Source organism: Fulmarus glacialis, unplaced genomic scaffold (genome assembly GCF_000690835.1).
Source record: "Fulmarus glacialis isolate BGI_N327 unplaced genomic scaffold, ASM69083v1 scaffold12626, whole genome shotgun sequence".
Classification (NCBI taxonomy): domain Eukaryota; kingdom Metazoa; phylum Chordata; class Aves; order Procellariiformes; family Procellariidae; genus Fulmarus; species Fulmarus glacialis.
Genome location: NW_009220100.1, coordinates 1 through 22469, shown reverse-complemented (window position 1 = coordinate 22469; position 22469 = coordinate 1). Strand labels below are relative to the sequence as shown.

Below are 22469 nucleotides of genomic sequence, written 5' to 3'. Positions count from 1 at the left end.
GTGTCATGGGCAGAGAATCTGCTGCAGATATCCTAGAGGCCTCTGAGCTGTAAGGGTCGTTCATGATCTTTATGCATCACGCCCAGGTGGCAGAGTGTCTGCAGACCCACAGCTTCTTGGAGTGGGAGGGTCTCTCTGCTCTTGAGTAGGCAATACAGACTAGTATGGATCGTGTCCTAAACTCTTTTCCATTCAGGTCTGCTCTCCCAACACTGCTCATTTGGCTGGAGGGACTTGTCACTCTACTTTTGTCTTGCTCTGTTGGGGAGAGATGGCTCTCAGTGCTGCTGGTAGCACAGGAGAGCAAGAACAGATGCTTATTCTCCACCCATTGACTGGTGCTGATCACCCGTACCCATCCACTGCCTTAGCTCTGAGTCCTGGCTTGGCTCCATCACTCCAGGTTTGGATATTAGCTTTTGGTAAGTGAGCTTGGCCTCATAGATTTTAGCTATTTTTGCGGTGATCTGACCAAGGAATAGGAGGTGTGAAGGTGGTAGTGACTGACAAGAGCTGATGTATCCAAGATAGCTTTTTAATTGTATCCTTGAAGGGGAGGACAGGATGCATTTTCCAATGCTATTTTAATCAGGGGTGATATCAGCTGCTTATGTCTTTCTCATATGCCAGGGAGATTCGCAAGCCTTGGGTTATAATTCCATGAGCGTGTTCAGAAGCTGACGGGTTCATGTATTGAACCATGGGAGTGTGGTGGTCTGGTGGTTAGCAGGAGTAAGCAAAGTGGAAGTCTGCTGCTCAGGAAAGCTCATCAGGAAAAGGGCATAAGTAGTTCTTCATTATTAAGTGCTGGTTGCTGACGTAAGAGCATTAGATAGGAGCCATGAAGTGCTTTACTGGGCTTGAGAGCCTGTTGGGGCAGCTTTATTTGGAGACTAACTGGATTGCAGCTCAAAAGAGAAATTTCCTGTCTCTTATTATAACAGGATGAATGAGCTGGAATGGAGCAGCGCTGCTGCAAACAGGTTGCTCTGATTCTCTGCCAGCTTGGCTAAACCGGCCCCAGTACGTCTGTGCAGCACAGCTGGGACACATCAGCCTCTTACTGGTGGTAACACGCAGCTGGCTTAGAGGATCACCAGCCTACAGAGCTAGGGCAGGGTCAGGTGCCAGGCTGAGGATGTTGCTCATGAAACCTTTTCTTCTGGGGGTCAAGTCTGAGTAGCATGTGTGTTTTTCTATGGCTGGAAAGAATTACCGATTGGTAATCCCGGAGAGGAAAGGGCGGAGGCCTCAGTCTAGCCTTTCTAGCTGTTTACATGATGAAGGTGAAGAAAGGGGATGAAGGTGTCTCCTCAGCACTTGCAGCAAGGTAAGCTCTGATAGAGCTATCAAGCCAGCACCAGTTTAATATCTTTCCAGGTCAGGAATGATGTGCATTGGCAAAGACGTAAAAAAGTCATCTGTCAGGAATATTGAAGAGAGGGTTTCACCTTTAAGTCAGTTGTTAATGTGAATGCACATTTTATTAAACCCGTTCGGCTTTCAAGCCTTTCATTTAACATTCTCGTCTTATTCCCCAATGATGCTTTTATTGGCTGACTTTAGAAGGTGAAAACATTGCAATACAGCACTGCGTAATGCTGCTATTCCAGCTATCACCGCGCTCAATCTCCTAGCGATGTTTTATGTGCATTTTAATTTAATTTCTGTTATCTGACTCAGTGCCAGCTCTCTCACAGAACAGGGCATGACGGATTAGTTTCATTAGATGTGCAGTATTTTTCTTCCCTCTCTTTGGGCCGCTTCCTCAAGCACTTTCACTTATTGGGTTAGGAGAGAGGAGTGGCTAATGATAACAGGACCTCCTGCACACTGTATAGGAGATTCAAGACTTGGGGAAGCAACCTGGAATGCATTCGAAGGCTGAAAATTGCTCTACTGGAAATGATGAGCTGAATCAAAGAAAAAATATATTCTGGAACTTCAGCACGCTTCCATTTCTCACTCCTACAGACAGGTTTGGATGGTCCTGTGGATAATGACAGAAAGACTCTTTCCACAGATTCCCATTCTAGACAAAAAAAAAATCTGAATGTTTTTCTAATAGCTCCTGAAAGAAAGATTTCCTTTTCCATTGTGGCTGGGTGTGCAGGGGTGCTAGTTAGGAGGACAAATATTGAGGCTGATTTTTGTCAATTTTTTCATTGGCAAGTAGCAACCTACTTCTTATTTACACTGCAAAGTCACAGCGAGGATTGAAAGAGAAGCTGAACGGAGCATTTTTCACTGCAGGCTGCACACACATTTCTTTGTTCTTGCATCCAAACCCATCATCTTCGGAAAGCAGCTTATGCTTGATGTTGCCAATTTCCGTGTGTTTCCGTGTGCATGAGCTGTGGTTTAAAAGCCACTTCCTCTTTCAACCTGTTCAACTCTTCCCCTTGTTCCGTTTTTAGGTGTTGACCTACAAGTGTGATACTATGAGAAAAAAACACTAATGGAGAGAGCTGACCTCTGCCTTTTCCACTGATCATTTCCTTACCAAAATAGTTTATCTCCTATTTACATCCTCTGCTCCTTGTCTCCTTTCTATTTCAGTAGCTGGTCTGGCGCCCATTTCTAAAGGATGATGCATCTGCATCACTCAGGCATTTGCTGCAGGAGCATTTCCAGTGCTTCAGAAATGTCTCAGCGTCGTATGAGTCAGCCGTCATGCGTTTGGGAGCCGATGTTTTCTGTTGCACTTGATAGCTCAGTGAAGGGCGGAGTGGGGATCACTGGGAGAATTAGTGCTGGGAGGTGATTGTTTGGAACTGGAAGCGAACAAGACAAGTGCCTAAAATGGCCACCTCCAGCAGTCACTTGTGAATCACGCCTGCACTGGCCAGGGCTGTCTGCCGTTGCCTGGAAAACACGTGGTTTCTTTTGGGTGCAATTTAAAGATGTTATTGGGCTGAGCTTGAAATGTTTCTATGCTACAATGCCATAGAGTGACAGATGTGACCTCGCTATGTTTCAAAGGCCACTGTGTTAGAGCAGGGGTCTAAAGTTTAATTTCCACAGTCCCTTTATGTGGCATTTATGGGCTCGTGACTGGGCTGAGTTCAGCTCTGGGGCAGCTTAATACCAAAGAGCTACTGACAGGTGGAGAGAAACGTAGAGGAGGAGCGGGCTGGGCAGACAGGGACCTGTGTCCTATGACTACATGTGAATAATGAGAAAGCAATTACCGAGAGCAGTATGAGGAGTTACACATATAACATGTGTAACATGTCAGGAATAAAAAAAGAGAGAAAGGGAGAGTTTTGGTACCGGAGGAGAAATCCTCCATGTGAGAATTTCCAGACTGAGCAAATAGCCCTCATGGGAAAGGAGCATAACTGTTTTTTTCCATGGGAAATTCAAAATGTTGGACTCAAGAAGGGAGATATCTTGCAGAAGAGATCCAGCCTCAGTCCCCTGAGAAGGACTAAGAGAAACTACTGGTTTTTTGTCTTTAACTGATGATGATTAGATTTTGTTAGGTTACTTCCTCCCCCCTGGAAATGAAACTGCTTATATTTGAACAACCCACAGATACTTTGAGAAAAACACCAGCTTGATTTCCAGGCAAGAAAAAAAATAAGGTTGTGAAAACTAGAGGTGGTAAGAACAACATCTGCAAGAGCATGCCAAAAACACTGTTGTCAGCACAAATCTAGACTGTGCTGAGCAGTATTCAGAACATTCTGAGGAACATTTGATACAAACTGAAGCTTTTTATTCAAAAACAACTGTTGCAACTGTGCTTCTACTTGATGGCTCTAAAAACAAGAAAACTATCAGGTTTGTGAAAACTAGAGGTGGTAAGAACAACATCTGCAAGAGCATGCCAAAAACACTGTTGTCAGCACAAATCTAGACTGTGCTGAGCAGTATTCAGAACATTCTGAGGAACATTTGATACAAACTGAAGCTTTTTATTCAAAAACAACTGTTGCAACTGTGCTTCTACTTGATGGCTCTAAAAACAAGAAAACTATCAGGTTTACATCCTTTTTTTTTTTTTTTTTTTTTTTAGTGATCAAACCTGGTTCGCATCTTCAGGTCACACCTATAACAGGAACACTTCTCACTCTTAAGGAACATTTTTTCTAAGCTGTGTAAATCCTTTCTCACATTACTTGACCTGGAAAATAATTGCAGAAACTCATAGCAGACCTATGTCTGTGCCACTAAGTAAAACCAGGCCAGGAGGCAACACATTATTTAACTGCTAGCAAGTTTCCTGGTCTGATTTTAGCCTGTGCGGTCACCCAGACAGATAAGGAAGATGGGGATGGAGGGCGGGGGGTCTCTAGACACCACCAAGGGTGGACTCGTCTCCACTGATACTTCGTTTGTCCATGAACTTGGGTCTTCTTAGCGGAGCAGGAGCAATGGTGGAGGCAGTCCTGAGACATGGGATATACTCGCTGTTTAGTTCTGTCCCTGGAGCTGTTCCAGCAGGGCCAGGGCAAGCAGATGGTGTTCTTGTGGGACCAGACCCATGATCAGAAACGATGCTCGGCTGTCACCCAGCGGCTTACGCTTGCAAAGTGCCTCATCTAGGAGCAGTCTGAGCAGAAGATCAGGTGGTGGATCCTTTAGGATACTCCTGTCTCCATACAGGTTCCCGGAGCTGGGTCAGCCTCCCTGTGCCCAGCCCCAGCTGGGCTCTGGGGTCCGGGCAGTGGCGAGGGAAGATAGGCTGAGCCAACCTTTCTTCCTTACTCATTTCTGGCCTCATGGACCACTGTGGCCTCCTTCCTTCCTGCAGAAGTGTGTTTTCTTGGAGGGTTTTGTCTCCTTTGGTTATTATACATTTTAAGAGTTTTTTAAGAGTTTTTATTTGTGCTTCAGGCTTTCACATAGAGGATCTTTAAGACTGGAGCTAGTGGCAATCTGGTCTGTAGGGGTGGATACAACGGCCAAATATCGTTTGAGGAAGAGGGAATCTATGAGTAGCAGCTGCTTGAGTGAGAAAGACGAGGGGCTTGGGGGGCAGCCAACATGTTTTGTGAGATAAAGTGGGGTTGCCCATGTGGGGTGTGCAGATAGGGAAAGGAGGGGACATGCGGAGTGGGAGAGATGAGCAAGACCAGCCCTTTGCTTGTGCTGAGGCTGAAGGGCGGCTGCAAAGTTTGGGAGCAGGATTGGGGCTAACCCTGAGCTAGAGGAGCGACCAGGGGGGTGCATGGGAGCGGGGGGCTCACTCCCTCGGCAGCCTGCCCAACACCCCAGGAGCCCCTCGTGAAAGAGCCGCAAGCTGAAGCACTCGCCTGCCGTGGGGCTGGCGCGGGGGAGCGCAGCGGCCACCGGGTTAAAAGGAGGCCACGGACACATCTCTGTTCTAGTTTTGTAGTTGCTGGAGAAAGGTTTCCTTCATTTCGCAGAAGGAAACTCTAGGGATGGCTGTGGGATGAGGAACAAAATGAGGTATTTTGAGGATAGTGTTTTGTTCATTATTACACTGTTTGTGATTCTCTTGTGATTTGGAGCAACCTTGTCACATATTCATTAAACATCTGATCCATCTGTTTAAATTTGATACAGAATTTAAGGAGGATGAAGAATAAAATGTTCATAAAACCCGAGGTCTTGAGAATGATTCTCCCTCGGAAGAGAATTGCGTAGGGCAGAGGTGTGTGTGCTGGAGCAGACCACCTCGCCGCGCTGCCTGCTGCCTCCACAGTGTGACCCGCTCTCTTGACCTGTGTTTGCGCGTGTACCACAGTTGCTACTGTGTAATCTCAAGAGCCTTCCCGTGACAAAGCCCCATGAGCTAATTGGGTGCTCAGGTGTGAGCTAATTGGGTGCTCATGCATGAACACAGTAACCCTGCACTTTATGCCTAATACACCACCTCATGTCTCTGATAGACTCTAACAGATTCAGCCTATGAGCAGTCCCATCCCAGGAGACCCTCTGGGAGACATCTCCCGTCACTGCACAGGTCTGGGATGCCCCCGGAAAGGGCACACTCCAGTTCGGATCCCAGCTTGCTGCTGGATCTCCTCTTGGTGAGGTACGTTAGCTCTTTTAACCCGGCTGCTGGAAGGTCCTGCATTTTCCACCTGAGAGCTCGTTCTGTTCCCTCCTTAGCCAGGAGACAGCGTCCACCCTTCTTGGTTTAAGTAATGATCATTTCATGTCCTTACACATGCAAATGCCTCTGTTTGTTAGACTGGGAGTCATCTCTTGCACTGCTGGGTAGTAAACAACTCTTATCTCAGTGAGGGTTAAACTATTCCTCTCCCTTTGGTATTTCATCAGACAGTATGTTCTGTATCTATATGTGCCTAGCTCAGCACTCACTGTGCATTTTAGTGAGACGTGATGGTGATTGATCCCTTAACCACATGCAGAATTTATTTATTCGTTTCTTAAGTCATTGGGTTTTTTTGGTGGGAAGAGGTAGTAACCAGGCAGGGATTTTGGGTAACGGGTAAGGAACCAAGTTCTCATTGTTCATGCAAATGCTCAGGAAATTAAAAATTTAACCAGGTGCTTTGCCATCATGTAGAGGCTGAAGAAAGGCTTTAATACTTAACAGTGAGAGACTATAGCTCTGTCACCATAGATGCTGTAACGTGGCTTCATGCTGTAACAGGTTTCATTGTAAACATGAAACATGACAGGGAGAGAATGAAGCTTGGGGGCAAAACTGAGGCGGGGGCTTCCCCAGAGGATGAATTAGCTGGAAAGCAGCTAAGGAAGGATCTCGTGTTAGTGCAGCTGCTGGTTTCGAGAGCTGCTGCCGGCGAGCAGCTGACGGGAGGGAGGAGATCAGCCTCTCGCTCTGAAGGGGTTGGTGTGTCAGGTTTCCATGCAGAGCACGTGTGGATAATGCGAGCTGCAAACACTGCTGCCTGCTCCAGCCACCGGTACAGAGCGAGCCGGGAGCATGGGGCAGGTGGCTTGGAAGGGTTTATTTCTATCGCTTTTTGATTATAAAACAGAGAAATACGTCATTGCGAAGAACAAGAAGGTGGGGATTCTCTATCGAGTGGTGCAGCTCTCCATCCTGGCTTACCTGGTGGGGTAAGAATCACCCTGTGTTTCACATACTGCTGTGGTTGCGTTTGCTTGCTGTGTTGTGATGAAGATTAATATCACTCTGCATACAGTGACGGCTTGCTATGCCTTATGATTTTAATGCAGATAGTTATGCTTGTTTATACAGCTGGATTTTGTAATGTCTAATAGATTATATCTGATTTTTCACCTGCTAGGGATTGCTAGATTCAGCTCTACCTTCTAGATTTACATCGGGTTAAAAATAGATCAAATGGCTCTATGGCTTTGTGCTGCATTATTTACGCCTTTATTTCTGTATTCGGTGGGAATGGTGCCAGACCTTAACACCTGACTCATTAGAAACAATAGCATTTATGGCCATGGTTGCTGAGCCTTGGGACAAACCTGGCTTGTCTGCACGGCTGCATGACATGCTCAAGTCTAAATGGGAAGGAACCAAGCACAGAGTGGTAGATGTCTTTGCTGGAGTGGGCTGCAGCAGCCAGGATTGTGGAGGCTGAGGCACCGTGAATGTCGGCTGCCTTGCATTTATTTCAGAGCAGGGCGAGTTGGCATGGAGATAGCTAGAGCACCTCTCAGAAAAGGCCCAGTTCTGCAAGAGGCTGGTCACGCTGACATGTACCGAACACAGCAATACTCCTTGCAGCTTGCAGGCTCAGACCTGGAATTATCCAGCCTCTGTGATGCCTGTGCCGTTGCTTCCTGAGTTTCTGAGGCTTTGCAGAATGTGATTCGTAAGTCTTTACCCTCACTGCCTGTGCTTCTGAGTCCCTTCACCTTTCTCACACCTCATGTTTTCACTGATTAAATATAGCAGAGTCATTTTTACATGCTAGGTTTATTTATAGAAAGGTGTACAGTTCCAGAGCCTGCTTTAGTTAGCAGGTCAGAGATGAAGTCTCAGCAGTCTGGCATGTGTTAGCTGCTAAAGGAGGAATCCTGTAGATAATGTTGCCGTGGACACATCCTCCGTCCAGGAGGGATATAGCATGACCAGTGACTATGAGTGTTCAGAGACTGCCTGGGCCATACTGGCTATTTTCTTCCCTAGGCATCTATTGCCTTCTGCAAACCTTTGGCTGCAAACGGATGGTGCCTGCAGTGACTCCTTTGTGGCTGGGGGCTTACAGCTTATCGCAGAGGTGGTTAGCGTTAGTCTGATGGCTGACTGATTCGTTCCCATACCTGTTCAGGGGCTGGCACGGGGGTTGTGATCATCAAACCCCTCTGGATCGTTTCTTGCACATAGCTGCCATTTCCTCCCCAATTCGCTGTGGGAAATGTAAGGGTCTGCTTTTGAGCCCTCCTGGGAGAGAAAACCAGTGTTCTAGGAAAAACAGGAAAGTAGGAAACTTCGCAGGGGTGGGGAATGTTATTATTCAGGTTTGTCACAAGTAGCAGGTGAAGGGCAGCACATGTCAGTGCTGCTCAGCCCCAGAGATGGCTGCTTTCGCTTTCTGCATGCAGTAGTGCACTCCAGGTCAGTGCACTGCAAAGGGGAGCTGTGCCAGCAAATGCAGCCTGCGTCCCTCCCCCAAAACCTGCCCCGGCACCCTTAGCTTCTTCAAGGGTCTGCGTGATTTGTTATCTTGACAGGTGACTTTGGCAGTATTGTGAGGAAGCTGGAAGCATTTCATATAAGCCGGAGAGGTTTTCACCCACTGATATGGAGCTCTTGCTGCTTCCAGTGGGGAGAAGTAAGCGAAGCCTTTCCCTGGGCTGCTTAGCAAGGCAGCAGCTCTTCCAGGTGTGCTAGTGAGAAGCCTGAAGCCCAGCACAGAGGCCAGGGTGCAGTCAGGTTGTTACCATCGCACTAGGTTACAAAAGATCCTGTATCCAGCCGAGAATATTCCCTACAGGTTTCTGTTAGTAACGTTCAGCTCACCTGCAGGAGTTGCATCTCCCCAGCCATGGTCTGTTGCTGGACTGGTAGCCTAATGGCAGGCTGCTAAAATGGGAGTGAGTCATGTATTTGTGAAACCAACCACACTCTTCACTCTAACTTGCGAAAGCTTATATTATTTTTCATCTTGAGGAAGACAGAGCCCTGCCCTCCCCTCTTTCCATCGAGGTTGCTGAGCATAGCACAGCACAGGGAGGTGAGAGGCTTGGTTTTTTACCCCATGACCAGTTGTTACACCTTTCCTTGCATGTGGGGTCTTGGTCTTGACTCTTCCTCCAGTGCTGTAGATAAGCACAGCTTGTGTCAAAGAGTTTGTTCTAAATTTGTAGTAGTAGTTGCAGAGGGTTTGGTGTCATTGGCATGTTTTGATTTGCCTTTGAACGGTGTTCGGCCTTGGTGTAAATCTTCTCTGACTAACTTGTTCCCTGACCCCACTTGCTAATGCCACTGCCTGCTGTGTTCTTCGCAGGTGGGTGTTTGTTGTCAAGAAAGGCTATCAGGACACAGACACATCCCTCCAGAGCTCTGTCATCACCAAGCTGAAAGGGGTAGCCTTCACCAACACCTCGGAGCTGGGCGAGAGGCTGTGGGATGTTGCAGACTACGTCATCCCTCCGCAGGTTGGCATCACCCCACTGCTATTGTCTCTGCTGTTCAGCTAGAAGGACATCTTCCAGCATGGTTGCTGGTGGAAAGGCTGAATGATGTATCCGGGTCTTTCCTATGAATAAGTAGGAGGTGCACTACAAGAAAGCAATGCTGTGCCTTCTCTTAGGTCTTTCCAGCAAATATCAAAGCAGCCTTGTCTCTCCCGCAAAGGTCTGTGATACTTGGCAAGCAGAACTTTGCAAGCAGAAGTCCTGTGGACTTCGGTGGGGCTGCTCAGCTGAGCAAAGTGTCTGTTTGCCTCCTTTCCTGGGCTAGAGCAGGCATGCTCGGCGCAGCCCAGAGGGAGCGGGAGATGGAAAGAATATGTGGTGCAATTTGAGTTATGAGCGTTGCTTGAAATGTGTCTGGCTAAACCTGTCTTGCTGCCTCCCCTTGACTTGGACAAAGTGAGATGCATAGCTGATGCTTAAGGGGAAAAGATGGCAGCAGATGTGGCCTGGCATCAGGTTGGAAATTGCCCAGCTGTGCTTGCCAGTGGCTGTTTGTGCTTTCCCTGCTAGTGTCTACCACATGTGCATGGAAAGGTGTGAGGGGAAAATCAGGGTGTTGTGCTGATAGCGGGCAGAAAGTGGTAAACTGAACAATTTACTTGTCTGTATGTAAGAATAAGGCTTCACCTTCCTCCTGCTGCAGCCCGTGTTTACTCAGACCTGTGGATCTGTGCTCTGCATCTCCACCAATTTTAATGCAAAGCCTCACAGGAGGCTCTCGGTCTCAGACCGACACGTGCTGTGCAGCAGGAAGGCCAGGCAGGTGCTTGCAGTGCTCTTGTTCAAGCCGTGTGGAAGCTGGGACACGCAGTAGGTGGCTGGTGTGCACACCCAGAAATGAAATGGTGATGCTGACTTGTATTGACAAGTATTTTAACTTTTCAGACATTTCTCCTGCGACTCAATGGTCTTGATACTGTGTGTTGGCTTATTGGGAGGCCTTGTAGTGTGTGTGCCGAGTAAAGATAGCTGTGTCTGCCTCTGGGCTTGTGTGCTCTGCAACGCTATGGCATCATGAGCCAAACATGACTGGGCAATCAGTCTGCAATATTGAATCCAGCACTACTGCAGTCTGCCCCAGCGTACATCAGCCTCCAGCAACCACGGTGATGTTAGAACCTGGGCTCACAGTGAAACTCGGCAACTTCTGTGGACTGTGAACGCAAACGTAGACATCTCACGAGCCTTCCTTTTCCGTGCGCTGATTGCTTGTTCATCTGCTGAATGCCTCAGGTCAGCTGTGAGATGCATCGCACGTGGGTTTTTAGGAGTATCTGAATGCCTGCTACCAGTGCATTAAGTGACTTGCTCTGCTAACTACTGCGTAATCTCTCATTTCGCTTTGGAGGGAGAGCCCTGCGCTGTCCTGGTGGGTCCCTGGGTGGGCTGGTTTGTGCTGGAGAGACCTGGGTAGCGGAGCAGGAGGTCGTGAGGGCTGGGAGAAACCCCGTCTCTTCCACAGAGCAGTGGGCAGCTCTCCTGAGCCCACCAGCACGGCTGCTGACCGACATGTCCCTCCTGCTAAGGGCAGAGGTACTTGTGTCCCACAGCGCTGGTGGGACGTGGGGTAAACACAGCCCACGCAAAGCACAGCGAGGGAAGGAGAGCGAGCCAGGCGAGTGTGAGAGCACCGAGCTTGCTGTCATGGACAGAAACCTGCGATCTCTGATTTTTACATGCAACAGGCAGGGCTGTGTGTTGGAAGGGGTTTTCTGAGGGACTCTGGAATAAACGGCAGGCACTCAGTGTACTGAAATTCACTCTGAGGGCTGAGAATGCCCTTGGACAGGGTGAACCAGTGGCACTTTGGGGTTAAGCTTAATGTAGCGCAAGGATTCACCTGGTGAATCCTTCATTCGTTGCTTTCTGGGGCTTGTTCTCTGACAAGTTTGCAGAAATGTCTTGTTCCCTGTTGTGGTTCAGAGCAGCCCTGTGGGGTCGGGGGTCCAGACTTTGCTCCCGATGAGGTATTTTATCACCAGGTGCTCGCTCACACAACAACCAGTGTTACAGGTAGCAGGGCTTGACACACTGCTGGTTCCTGATGTGGGTGAGGATTTTTTGTCCGAGACACTCGGAGCTGCCCTGGCTCACACCAGGACCGTGGGCTGGTTCTAATGGTTATGTGTCCCCCTCGGAGTGATGACAGTCAGGCTCCCCAGGACCCGGGGCTGTCAGGAGACAACCTGTGTTTCTGTAGCTGCAGCCCGGTGCTGTTACTGAGCCTCCTCCCTTTCCCACGTGCACATGGTATGGAGCAGAAATGGTAGAAGCACACGGTTTATTTCGGCATTCATTTCGCTTCTGAGTGGCAAACCAGCCTCCACCTGTAGTGCTGTGGTAAGCTGCTTTCTCTCCCCTCTTGCTGACTGTACAACTGTCTTCAGGCCTGTTCTTCCTGTGGTTTCCTTTGGTGGTTGGTTGTTAAGGGGAAACCATTCAGGGAGAAGTTAACTATTTTAACTTTTTGCTGAATGTGGGGAAGGGACCAAATAGAAGCTGTAAACGTGCAAAGAAAGCAGGCTCCAGAACGAGAGTCAGCCATGCATATTGTGGCTTTGCCTAAATAGAGAGGAAACACTACACTGCCAGAAATAAGGATTTTAGGGATGAAATTGCAGTCAAGTCTCTCCTTGCATGTCTCAGTCAGTCATCCCAATGGTTCAATAAAGGGATCTGTAATCTCTCTACAGCCATGCTAGAAATGCTCTGTTTTGTTTTATCGCGTGTCCATGGTGTTGCACTAAATCTGCTCCCATGCTGTGCCCTGCTGCCTTGCTCCGTGAGCTCGGGCTTGTAACAGCGCAGCTGGGGCGGCCAGCCTGACCCTGGCTGAGAACAAACACCCACAGCTCTGCAGTGGGACGGGGCCTTTGATCCCTGGTCAAGCACCGTGTCCTGATGGAAAAGGAGGACAAGCGCTTGCCGAGCAGCCAGCGAGGCAAGGCTCAGCAGTCCTGCTCACCAAATTAACACAGTCTCTGAAGCATAACCCCTTAAGCCATAGTGACCCGCCGACCTTGTCCAAACAAACATCCAGACAAAGGGTACTGTTGTACCTCAGCCTGAAAAGCATCAGGAGAGAGGGAGGTGTTACTGTTCTGCAGAGAATTGCATCCTTCTTGTAACAGGTACTTTAAGAGTAAAACAGGTTTTCTAACTCTTGCTGCCTTACTTTGTTTATTCTAGGGTGAAAGCGTCTTCTTTGTCATGACGAATCTGATTGTGACCCCAAATCAGAGGCAAGCCACGTGTCCTGAGGTAGGAAGAACTGAGCCCCTTGGCCCCCCGACCCCTACAAAACTGGGGGTAAGAACTGACAGAGGACACCTGGGGAGCAACGAACACAGGAAGGATGAAAGGCGAATGTTTTTTCTCTGTAGTGTGATATCTCAGTTGGGAAAATCGGACTGGTTATTGCAAACCTGGGAGGTTCAGCTGTCTTAATTTCCAGAGGCACTGATCATGTAGAGTCTTGCTGACTTTAGTTGAAGGTGTTGGACATCTGCCCAGCTGGAGATGAGACCAGAACAGTGATTGCTCAGGGTCAGAAAAGGCCATGGGAAAACAACTTTGAGGTGACTCAGTCTAGTTACGGGTAGAGGCAACTTTCTAGGAGCCCCATCCTGGGAAGGGCTGAACATTCAGGCTTTTGTTACCTTCAGGACATGGGAGGGTGCTTAGTACCTTCCAGAACATGCCTCACGGGCCAGAGGCATGAGGTCTTTCCACGTCATGTTGAAAAGTCCTCAGTGGAGACGTGGTTCAGAATGAGCTGGAGCCTGGGGGAGGAGGATGCTGGCCATCCAAGGAGTGTTGTCTCCATGTAGCAGAGATTAATTTTCCATATTGGAAGCAGAGGGGTAGCCCAGGCCGAGAGCACAGCTTGCTTGTTCAGGATGCGGCTGTCCTCTAGTGGCTGCATTAACTCGGCACGCAGCCAAGAGAAGGGTAATTTTGAGCTCAGAGAGCTTGTAGCTTAAATCAAATGTAGGGTTATCTCTTAAGGTGAAGTACTGTGGCCTCCTGCCTGGTTTTGGTGAGTGTTGGTGACGTCCGGGTTTTTCCACAGCCTGTCCCTCTCTCCAGACTGAGCAGAGCCCAAAAGCAGGACGTTGTAGCTGAAGCATGGTGTTGCTGGTGGTGTGGTACTGTCGAGCTATTTGCACACGACCTGCACGTTTTCAGTGTTCACCATTCTATAGAGGATTCACCCCACATCAGCAAGACTTTCTCACCCCTCTGAGTCTTGTGTCCTATTACAGGTCTCACTTCTGTCCTCTTCCACTTTGCAGAGTGTCAGCATTCCCGATGGCCTGTGTTACAAGGACGGGGACTGCCCGGCAGGGGAAGCAGTGGTCGCTGGCAATGGTAAGGGAAGGGTCCCTCCTCCTGTACTGTGTCTGGTGGGGGCAGATTCCTTCAGAGGCATCAGCCTAGTTACAGCCCCAGAGATCTCTGATTACAGAGAGCCGCAAGGACTTTCTTTTCTTTACTATCTTTTATTAAGATTGCTGCCTTGCTTACAGCTCTGTGGTGGCTGGGCCAGAGCACCCTGGGGCTGCTCAGAGAAGCAACAAGAGAGTGGTTGTTCCAGCTGAGAGGCCCTTTCACGGCAGGGAGGAGGGCTCAGGGTGGCAGTGAAAAGCATCTGATTTTCATGTGCCCCGTAGGCAAGGAGAGGAGGTGGCTGCTCTGTGTGACCTTTTCGGTGATGTCTGTGCTGCAGGGGTTAAGACTGGCCATTGTTTGAAAGACAGAGACAGCATCAGAGGGACTTGTGAGATACTGGCCTGGTGCCCAGTGGAGAAAAGATCCAAGCCCAAGTACGTGGCTGTCTTAAGCTGTTTCCAAGCTTGAGTTGCTTGGCTTGTGTCACTCAGGGCAGTTTCTGGTTTCCCTCTGCTTGGACGCTTGCTTGGCTTTTCCAGTGCAGGAGGGAGCTCTGCATGCTCCCCTGGCACGACTGGCCCTCTGCTCCCCGCTGTGTGGCTCACTGGCTGTCCCAGGGCTGTTTCCAGCCCTCAGGGCTTCCCCTCAACCTGCACGGTCCTCACCAACTCCTTGCTGGCAGTGTGGGGAAAGTGGCATGGCTGGCCTAGCACCATGGGATGAAACGTAGCTGTTTCTAAAATGGCAATTCCGCTTTAAACACGTGGGCAGGGTACGAATGTAAAACAGTAACAAACCCTTCTCTTCCAGGAAACCACTTCTCGCCAGTGCAGAAAACTTCACTGTTTACATCAAGAACTCAATCCGCTTCCCCAAGTTTAAGTTCTCCAAGTAAGTGTGGGTGCTCGGAGATCCCTCTGTCCTCTCCATCACAGAACCAATAACCTTGGTTCGCTCCACTGTCCTTCTCCTACATGGGGTGGGAAGGTGGACATTTCCTCTTCTAAAGCACAGGGAGAGGCCTTTGCCTTCAGGCTGTGTGGGAACAAGGAGATAATGAGGGCTTGGAGCTTCTCAGAGAGCAACTGGGATAAAGCTGTCCTTCACCAAATGAAGTCTGCGATGGCTCCTATAGCATGGGATGCACCAGAGCTTCTAAGGCAGATGGCTCTGTCCACTGGCCAGTGCATAGTCAGGTTCCTGAGCTGCTTCTGCTCCCAGATATTCCTCCTCTTCCATAAAAATGAAGGTGCCTGGACAAGGGTGGGAAAATGCAAATTTAAAAATATTTGTTTGCATTTGCTGCTACAATATGAACAAAATAAAGAAGTGTAGAAAGGAGCGTGTTCTTGCTATTCTCCCAGGCTCAGCTAGACATTTCTAGCATCTTTATCTTTTTCCTTGAGAAAACCAGGTGGCCCTGGAGCACTCTGGCAACTTGCTCCATGTGAGTCCTTTCCTGAGCCCAGATTCAGCTGGCCTAGTCCCTGGCTGGCCTGCAGGTCATTTTTGTGTGGGCAGACTGCTTTCCCTGGGCCAGCAGTGGAGAGGCTCGCAGGGTGACAAAGTGCCATTTCTGTTGTGCACGAGGGGTGTTGGAGAAGTCTCTTGTCTCTGCAGTCTTGGTGGCGTAGGCTGTGCAGGCAAGCAAAGAGGGAGACAAGGTGGATTTCCCTCTTCTCTACGTGCAGGATGAATGTGCTGCCAACTGACAATGAGTCCTACCTGAAGAGCTGCCGCTATAGCACGGAGCATCCCTACTGCCCCATCTTCCTCCTGGGGGACATTGTCCGGTGGGCTGGGAGCGACTTCCAGGAAATGGCCTTGGAGGTAGGAGTGCCCCTCGGGCTTATGTGTCTTCCCAGCTGGCCGTACCGCTCGCGGGGTGGCCGTGAGGAGAGCCTCCTGTCGAGGGTGCAGTGGAGAGATGCTGGTTCTTAAAATCACGCTGGTCCCATTTATCCTGTCCCCAGGGAATGAGAGGCAGGGTGATGTAGGTCCTCTGGAAGAAATGGTTGCGTTAGTTATCTGTTATTCAGGGCTGCCCAAACCGCTGCTCTGCCAGCAGGGTTTCTTTGTTTAATTTCAACGTCACTAAACCGTTGGTTTAAACCCAGAACTCTGGAAGGCCAGTGGGGCTTCTCTGCTCAGAGAATGCCCCGGGAGGCTTCCCCTGCGGGAAACGGACATGTTTCTGCATGGAGTCCTGGGGCTGCAGCGCCGAACAGGCTGCGACCCAGTGTGCAAAGCACGGGGGGGGAGATGGAGCCCAGTCTGAGGCATCCCGGGAAGCACAGGGTGAGAAAAGTGCAGGCTTTGTGCTGGCTTCTGCTCTTGTGAACTTCATCCCTGCATAGAAAAGCATCTTCTCCACTGAAGTATGTTACAGCCACTAAAATTAATGAAGTCAGTGTCCTGGGATGAGAAACCTCCTCCTAGGATATCAGCACAGGGAAAACTAGGGTTGTGTGTACAGTAATGTGACTGATATCATAAGCATGAACTTAGCCCATCCAGAAGTGTGTGTGCTTGTGTCTGTGACCAGAAATGCAGCTGTTCTTGTCCCTGGGGAAACCTTGCCCAAGGATCTGACAAATGTGAAGACACATTAATTGAACTAAGCTTAAAAAACTCACACTGTCTCTCTCTTTCATTAAGGGTGGTGTGATAGGAATTCAGATTGAATGGAACTGTGATCTTGATAAAGCCCCTTCTGAATGTAATCCTCACTATTCTTTTAGCCGGCTGGATAACAATTTTGCAGAAAAGTCCATCTCTTCTGGGTACAACTTCAGGCAAGTAAAGAAGAGAATATGAAGCAGTACTGCAGTTGGGCTGAGGTTTGACTCGCAGGCGTTCGAAGTAATACCAGATCAGACTGTGCCAGGCGCTGCCCCAGCCAAGCACGCCGCTTCAGTGGAGGGAGGGAGTCCTACTCATGGCAAGCTAAAGCTGTTTTTGATGAGGGAGTAGATCTGTTCAAACAGATAGGTGAATTCAGATGAGTTCTTGTGGGGGGAAGGGGGGTGATGATGGAGTTAAAATCAGCATTGTTGTATTCCAGGTTTGCCAAATATTACCGGGATGCTGAGGGGGTCGACTACCGGACGCTCATTAAAGCGTACGGAATCCGCTTTGATGTGATGGTGAATGGCAAGGTGAGGTCCCAGGCCGGGATATTTCAGAGCCTGGAGAGAAAAAAGGTGGGAGACGTGTCTCAGTGGGAAGGCAGCTCTGGGATGAGAACAGCCTCTCTGGCTTGTTGTAGGAAAGAGCTCTTGCCATTCATCCATGTGGAGCTAACCCTACATAAGAAAGGAGACGACCTGGAGTACGAATGAGTCTGCATCTCTTCTACCTAAAAGCAGGCTCATGTAAAGTCCAACCGAAGTAAATATGCCCCAGAGACTTGTTTTCCATGCATATGCACTGCAGAAAAAAAGACGCCTAATCCAGGGATGACTTAAGCTCAGAAATGCAGCCATGGACAGTTGGGTCTGAGACACAGACCTTTAGCCTCCAAGACTGTTCACTGCAAATCTATGATTGCGCCTGCTTATTGCTAACAAAACACACCCACAGGCACTAGTAGCTTCCCCCGTGTAATACCACACCCTTAAGTTTGTTTCTTGGGTTGTTCTTTCACCAAGTACTTCATGACCTTTTTTCTTTTAGGCAGGGAAATTTAACATCATTCCCACCATTATCAATATCGGTTCAGGGCTTGCTCTCATGGGAGCGGTAAGTGAATGCATTTTCTTGAAGTAACATATTGGGACCCAGATCCCTCATTTAGCTGTTTGGAGGATAAAATGGGATGGTTGGTTTGTATCTTCTCCAGTAGAGTTTTTGCTACTCTGACTGCTCAGTCAGGTGTGTGTCTGTGTCCTGTCTTAACGGCATTTGTTCCTGTACCTTGTGGTCTAAATACCCCTAAGATTACATGGAGTGTGAAGGAAAATACAGCTCCTGCAAGTTATTCTTCTTTAATTAATGCTCATTGCTAATTAGATCAGAAAACTTCCTCTTCTACTCTAAAGATAAACCACAAGTTCTTTCTGTTTGCAGGGAGCTTTCTTTTGTGACCTGGTGCTGCTGTATCTGATTAAAAAGAGTAACTTTTATCGAGGCAAAAAGTATGAGGAAGTAAAGTAAGTGGGCTTGGCTTTTGTGTTTAAATGTAATGGCTTTATTGCTATGCCTAATAGAAATAGAAGCAGATACGGGAACACAGTAAACATTAATGGCAAACAAAGGCCAATTCCAGGAAATTAAATTCCTCCAAATGAGTTTAGCCAAGTTCCTCCCTCCCTCTGTAATTCGTTGCTGCAGTTAGCTGGGGAGCAAAGAAAGCTGCTGTGTCATGGTTGGACTATAAATGGCCTTGCACTGTCAGTCCATAATGACTGCGGATGAAATTGGGGCAGCTCCAGAGCCTCATGAAACTGAGAACTGGGGCTTTAATGTATGGAGGGTGATGGCCTTTGTGGTAAGGTGTGACAAGCCTGGCTGGGACTTCCTTGCCCATATTGCTTCCTGAAACAGAAGTAGCCTGCTTGCCTTGTCTGTTACCTTTCATAGAATCATAGAATCATTAAGGTTGGAAAAGACCTCCAAGATCATCGAGTCCAACCGTCAACCCAACACCCCCATGCCCACTAAACCGTGTCCCTAAGCGCCTCATCTACACGTCTTTTAAATACCTCCAGGGCTGGTGACTCCACCACTTCCCTGGGCAGCCTGTTCCAAGGCCTGACCACTCTTTCAGTAAAGAAATTTTTCCTAATGTCCAATCTAAACCTCCCTTGGCGCAACTTGAGGCCATTTCCTCTCGTCCTTTGCTTGTTTCCTCAGGTCCAGTTCCAGGAAATCGTTATCTAGCCCTACACTGAATGGGAATCAGAGCCCTGACCAGCTCGGTGGGCTCTAGGCACAGCGATGGGTCTGCCAGCTGGACTCGTGTTGCAGGAACACCACACAGGTGTGCAATCGCACCAGGACTGGGAGGTGGAGATACCCCAGATCAGGTCTACTGTCTATTATCAGGATTCCCAGAGGAAAAAAAAGTCCTTTAAAAGACCGCCCTTCTTTCCCTGAGATGTTCTCTGGTATCCCGAGCTTGCAACAGTGTGTCATCACTATGGATTTATAAAAGGATTTTATAAAAGGAAAAAGAAGGCACCAAATGAATGTTTTTATATCTATTGATAGATATAGCTGTACCTACATCAATAGCCAGCGTTATCCTGTGGCTGTGCTTTGCTTCCATGTGCGAAAGAGCCGTGATGTGAAACACCACTGGCACTTTGAGGAGGGCTGAGGCTGAGATTCAACCTGTCTCCTGCTCCACTGGCTTGCGGCCACCGCTTCCAACTCTCACTTGTGTTACTTGCAAGATTAGATGTAAAGCAGCAGGACTGCTCTTGTCGGGAACTGCGAAGAAATGCAGCATTTCAGCAGCTCTCAGAGCCCGGGGAAAGGGGCTTATTCTACAATGCCTGTGCTGACTGGGCCTGTGCCAGAGTTGGGGCAATTACTCTTATTGCGGGGTGTGTGTAACCATTAGGGCTAGAAACGGTGCTCCTCCAGGAAAAGCCTTCGCAACAGCTGCCACAAGGTGCTCTGCTCGTCTCGGGAATAGCAGGAGAAGGTCCTGCCGCAGCTCTGAACGGAGAATCAGTTCAGCCATGGCTGGGTCCCAGCTACCTCGCCTGCTACCCACCGTTTCCATTTGTAGTTGGCCCAAGAACCGACATTTCAGAGCACAGAACAGGTAACAGGCAGAGGAGTGTTTTGAAGCAAGGCAGGGACAGATGTTTTTGTGGTTGACATTGGGGGGAAGAGGGGGTTAACGCACTGAAAAGCAGCGTGGCACTGGGAGTGTCTCCACGGAGACAGTCTTAGGTTCTCCCCCCTTTGTTCAGTGGCTGGTTTAATTTCCTCGGGATTGTCCCTTCTGCATCACTTACCAGTTGCTCATGGTGGGGAGAGATCTGGATGGGGGACTTAATGCTTCTGCTGTTTTTCGTAGTACCCTGAACTGTACGGCAGAGACTGAAAAGGGGGGCTCTATCAGGTGAAACAGACTTTGCCAGGTTCTTCCAAATATACCAACAGGAGGAAAATTTAGAAGGCAGATGCCTGCTATTCCAACACTGGTAACTTCCAAGAACTACTAGTGCTTCTTTGTTTCTCAACAGAGCAATGTCTCATTGCAGCCCATTTTGTGAATTTATGCTCATGTGGGGATGTAACTAATCTCAGAAGAGAAAAGTGCTTATAGAATGTCATTGTTTAAAGTTTGTATTTGCTTGAGCTGACAGGAACCGACTCACCAGCTCCTGAAGATAGTAGGTGAATAAACATTCCCGCCTCATTTAAAGCTTCCACACCATGGCTTGGTGCAAACTGGTCAGTGTTCTGTAAATGCTGCCAGGTCGCCATTGATCAGTTGTCATGACAAAGATTAAGTGTTTCTGTGCACTCTTTGAGTATCAAGATTTCAAGGACTCCCGCTGCAGCATCTTGACTTACTGCTAGGACAGCTGTAGCGAGAGTGGCGTTACAGAGAGCTGCTGTCATCAAGCGTTCTGCACAAATGGAAACAGCGAGCTGCGCTCACCTTTGGTTTAACTTCTTTAAGGTGGTTACTCTAAATTAAAATTCACCTTTGTTAGCAGCGGCAAACTCCAAATCCAGTCATTGATAGCAAACCCCACCCACTCTAGTCCACTCCCTCTGCTGCTGTTCAGATGCAAGTAATTATGGAGTCAAACATTTAGCTAGAAAATAGAATTAACAGTGGACTTGTAATATTTTAGGATAAGCTGTGTACCTCTGATGCTATAATCATATCCAAAGCCTCCTCTCTTCATGCCAGAAGTCTCTCCTCTAGGCAAACACGAGTCACCGTGTGTATAACTGCACTAGTCAGGCCTATCAGTATTACCATGCCAATAAAACAGCACAAGCTTTTGACTGTCGGAGCTTAATTCTATTTGAATAATTCCTAGATGGTGAAACACGTGGTGAACTCCACATGTGACACCAGGCCAAGGCACAACTCATGGAGACCAAGTAGCTCATCCTAACACGTTAAGCTGACTGTGCTGCACTGAAACCAATGTTTCAACTTGACAAAACAACATCCTTCTTGGATGACCAAAGCGATTTCCTGAATTGAAGTCTGCAGGGGCTTCACACCCCCAGAAGTCCCTAGAATATTTCCCTTCTTTATACCATCTGTTTAACACAATTCCCACAACCATTGCTGTTGATGAAACATAACCAGATTCCTTTTCAGGAGCTTGTTTATTTGAGTTTGATTTTTTTTTTTCCTCCTTGTATTTAATGTACAGCAATAAAATTTGTCACTTTAGGGCAATGCTCTCCAAGACTCTTTTGTACAGTGTGTTTTTACCACACCTTTTCTTTGTGATACACACTTATGTTAAGCAAGTCAATTAAACACTAAGTTTGCACAAGCAGGACTATAGCAAAGATATTACCTGTATGGTGGGTGATCAAATTTTCCTTTCTGTTCTGCCAGAGACGTATGGAACCACAACAATGCACTGTTCAATTGTGGAAAATGCCAGCAGGCTTACAGGTGTGTTCAGTACAGGCTGAGCAGGTAATGAGATGCTGCACTTACTTGGTTGTCTGCGTTTCATTGGATACTAAAAAGGAGCAAAGTGTTTGACTTGTATTGACTTTTGTACATGCCAGTGAAGAGCATCTGGGACAATGTCATTTATTGATACTATGTACATACAGCAATTGTGGAAATAATGTTTACACTAGCAACTCAATTAGATTTCTGTACCAAACCTTTACATATGCTTAATTACATGCTACAGTGCAGTATTTCCTTGTGTCTGTGGATTACTTTTTAAGAGTGCTGTGTAATACGCTGCTCTCATCAGTATTTGTGTGTAGGGACAAGCAGCAAACCTAGAAGGGACTGTAATTGTTACATCTTATCCAAAAGCAAAGGATGCAAGGGACTACCTTAACCAAAACCCACGGCTGTGCCTGCAATTAGGGGCAGAAGTTATTCCTTAACCACCAAACAAATATTCATGGGAGGCATCTGTTTCACATTCAGTTTAATTAGAACAGTCCTACCAATTCATTTGTACTTGGACATAATTTACTGACAGTATTAACAATACAAGCGATGAACAACTGTTTAAGAGGTAAGCTGGCCTAGTTGTGTAGATGACTTTTGGCAACAGTCCTCCTGCTTCATTAAAAACCACTGCAGCTAATGTGGCTCCTAGTTGTTTTAGTAGACATGAACCATGCCGTACAGGAAAGTCCAGAACAGGACATACGTGAAGAGCCCTCCTATAAGCCCCCCCGTGAAAAGCGGCCTTCGGGATTTAAAGTACTTATTCCATCGCCGTCCGGCTTTTAACACCAAGAGCACGGAGAGGAGGACGGAAGCCAGGAAGTAGAAGATGAAGCCGTGCAGGCCGGTCAGGCCGAGGATC

General features: G+C 48.1%; 2 protein-coding genes across 2 annotated transcripts; one reads left to right on the top strand and one right to left on the bottom strand.

The window, feature by feature from the left end:
- Nucleotides 1-6844: 6844 nt before the first annotated feature.
- Nucleotides 6845-18904, top strand: P2RX5 (purinergic receptor P2X, ligand-gated ion channel, 5). Its single transcript, XM_009580634.1, has 12 exons — nt 6845-7023; nt 9393-9543; nt 12772-12843; nt 13878-13953; nt 14312-14408; nt 14785-14865; nt 15666-15804; nt 16633-16769; nt 17039-17132; nt 17650-17715; nt 18043-18125; nt 18829-18904. The coding sequence occupies exons 1-12, from the start codon at nt 6887-6889 to the stop codon at nt 18902-18904; spliced, it is 1209 nt and encodes a 402-aa protein (XP_009578929.1). The 5' UTR covers nt 6845-6886.
- Nucleotides 18905-21996: 3092 nt separating this feature from the next.
- On the bottom strand, nt 21997-22465 carry EMC6 (ER membrane protein complex subunit 6; the record flags this gene model as incomplete). The annotated part of the gene is made up of 1 exon (XM_009580635.1): nt 21997-22465. A coding segment is annotated over one exon (204 nt), but the record flags the coding sequence as incomplete, so codon positions are not given.
- Nucleotides 22466-22469: the final 4 nt, after the last annotated feature.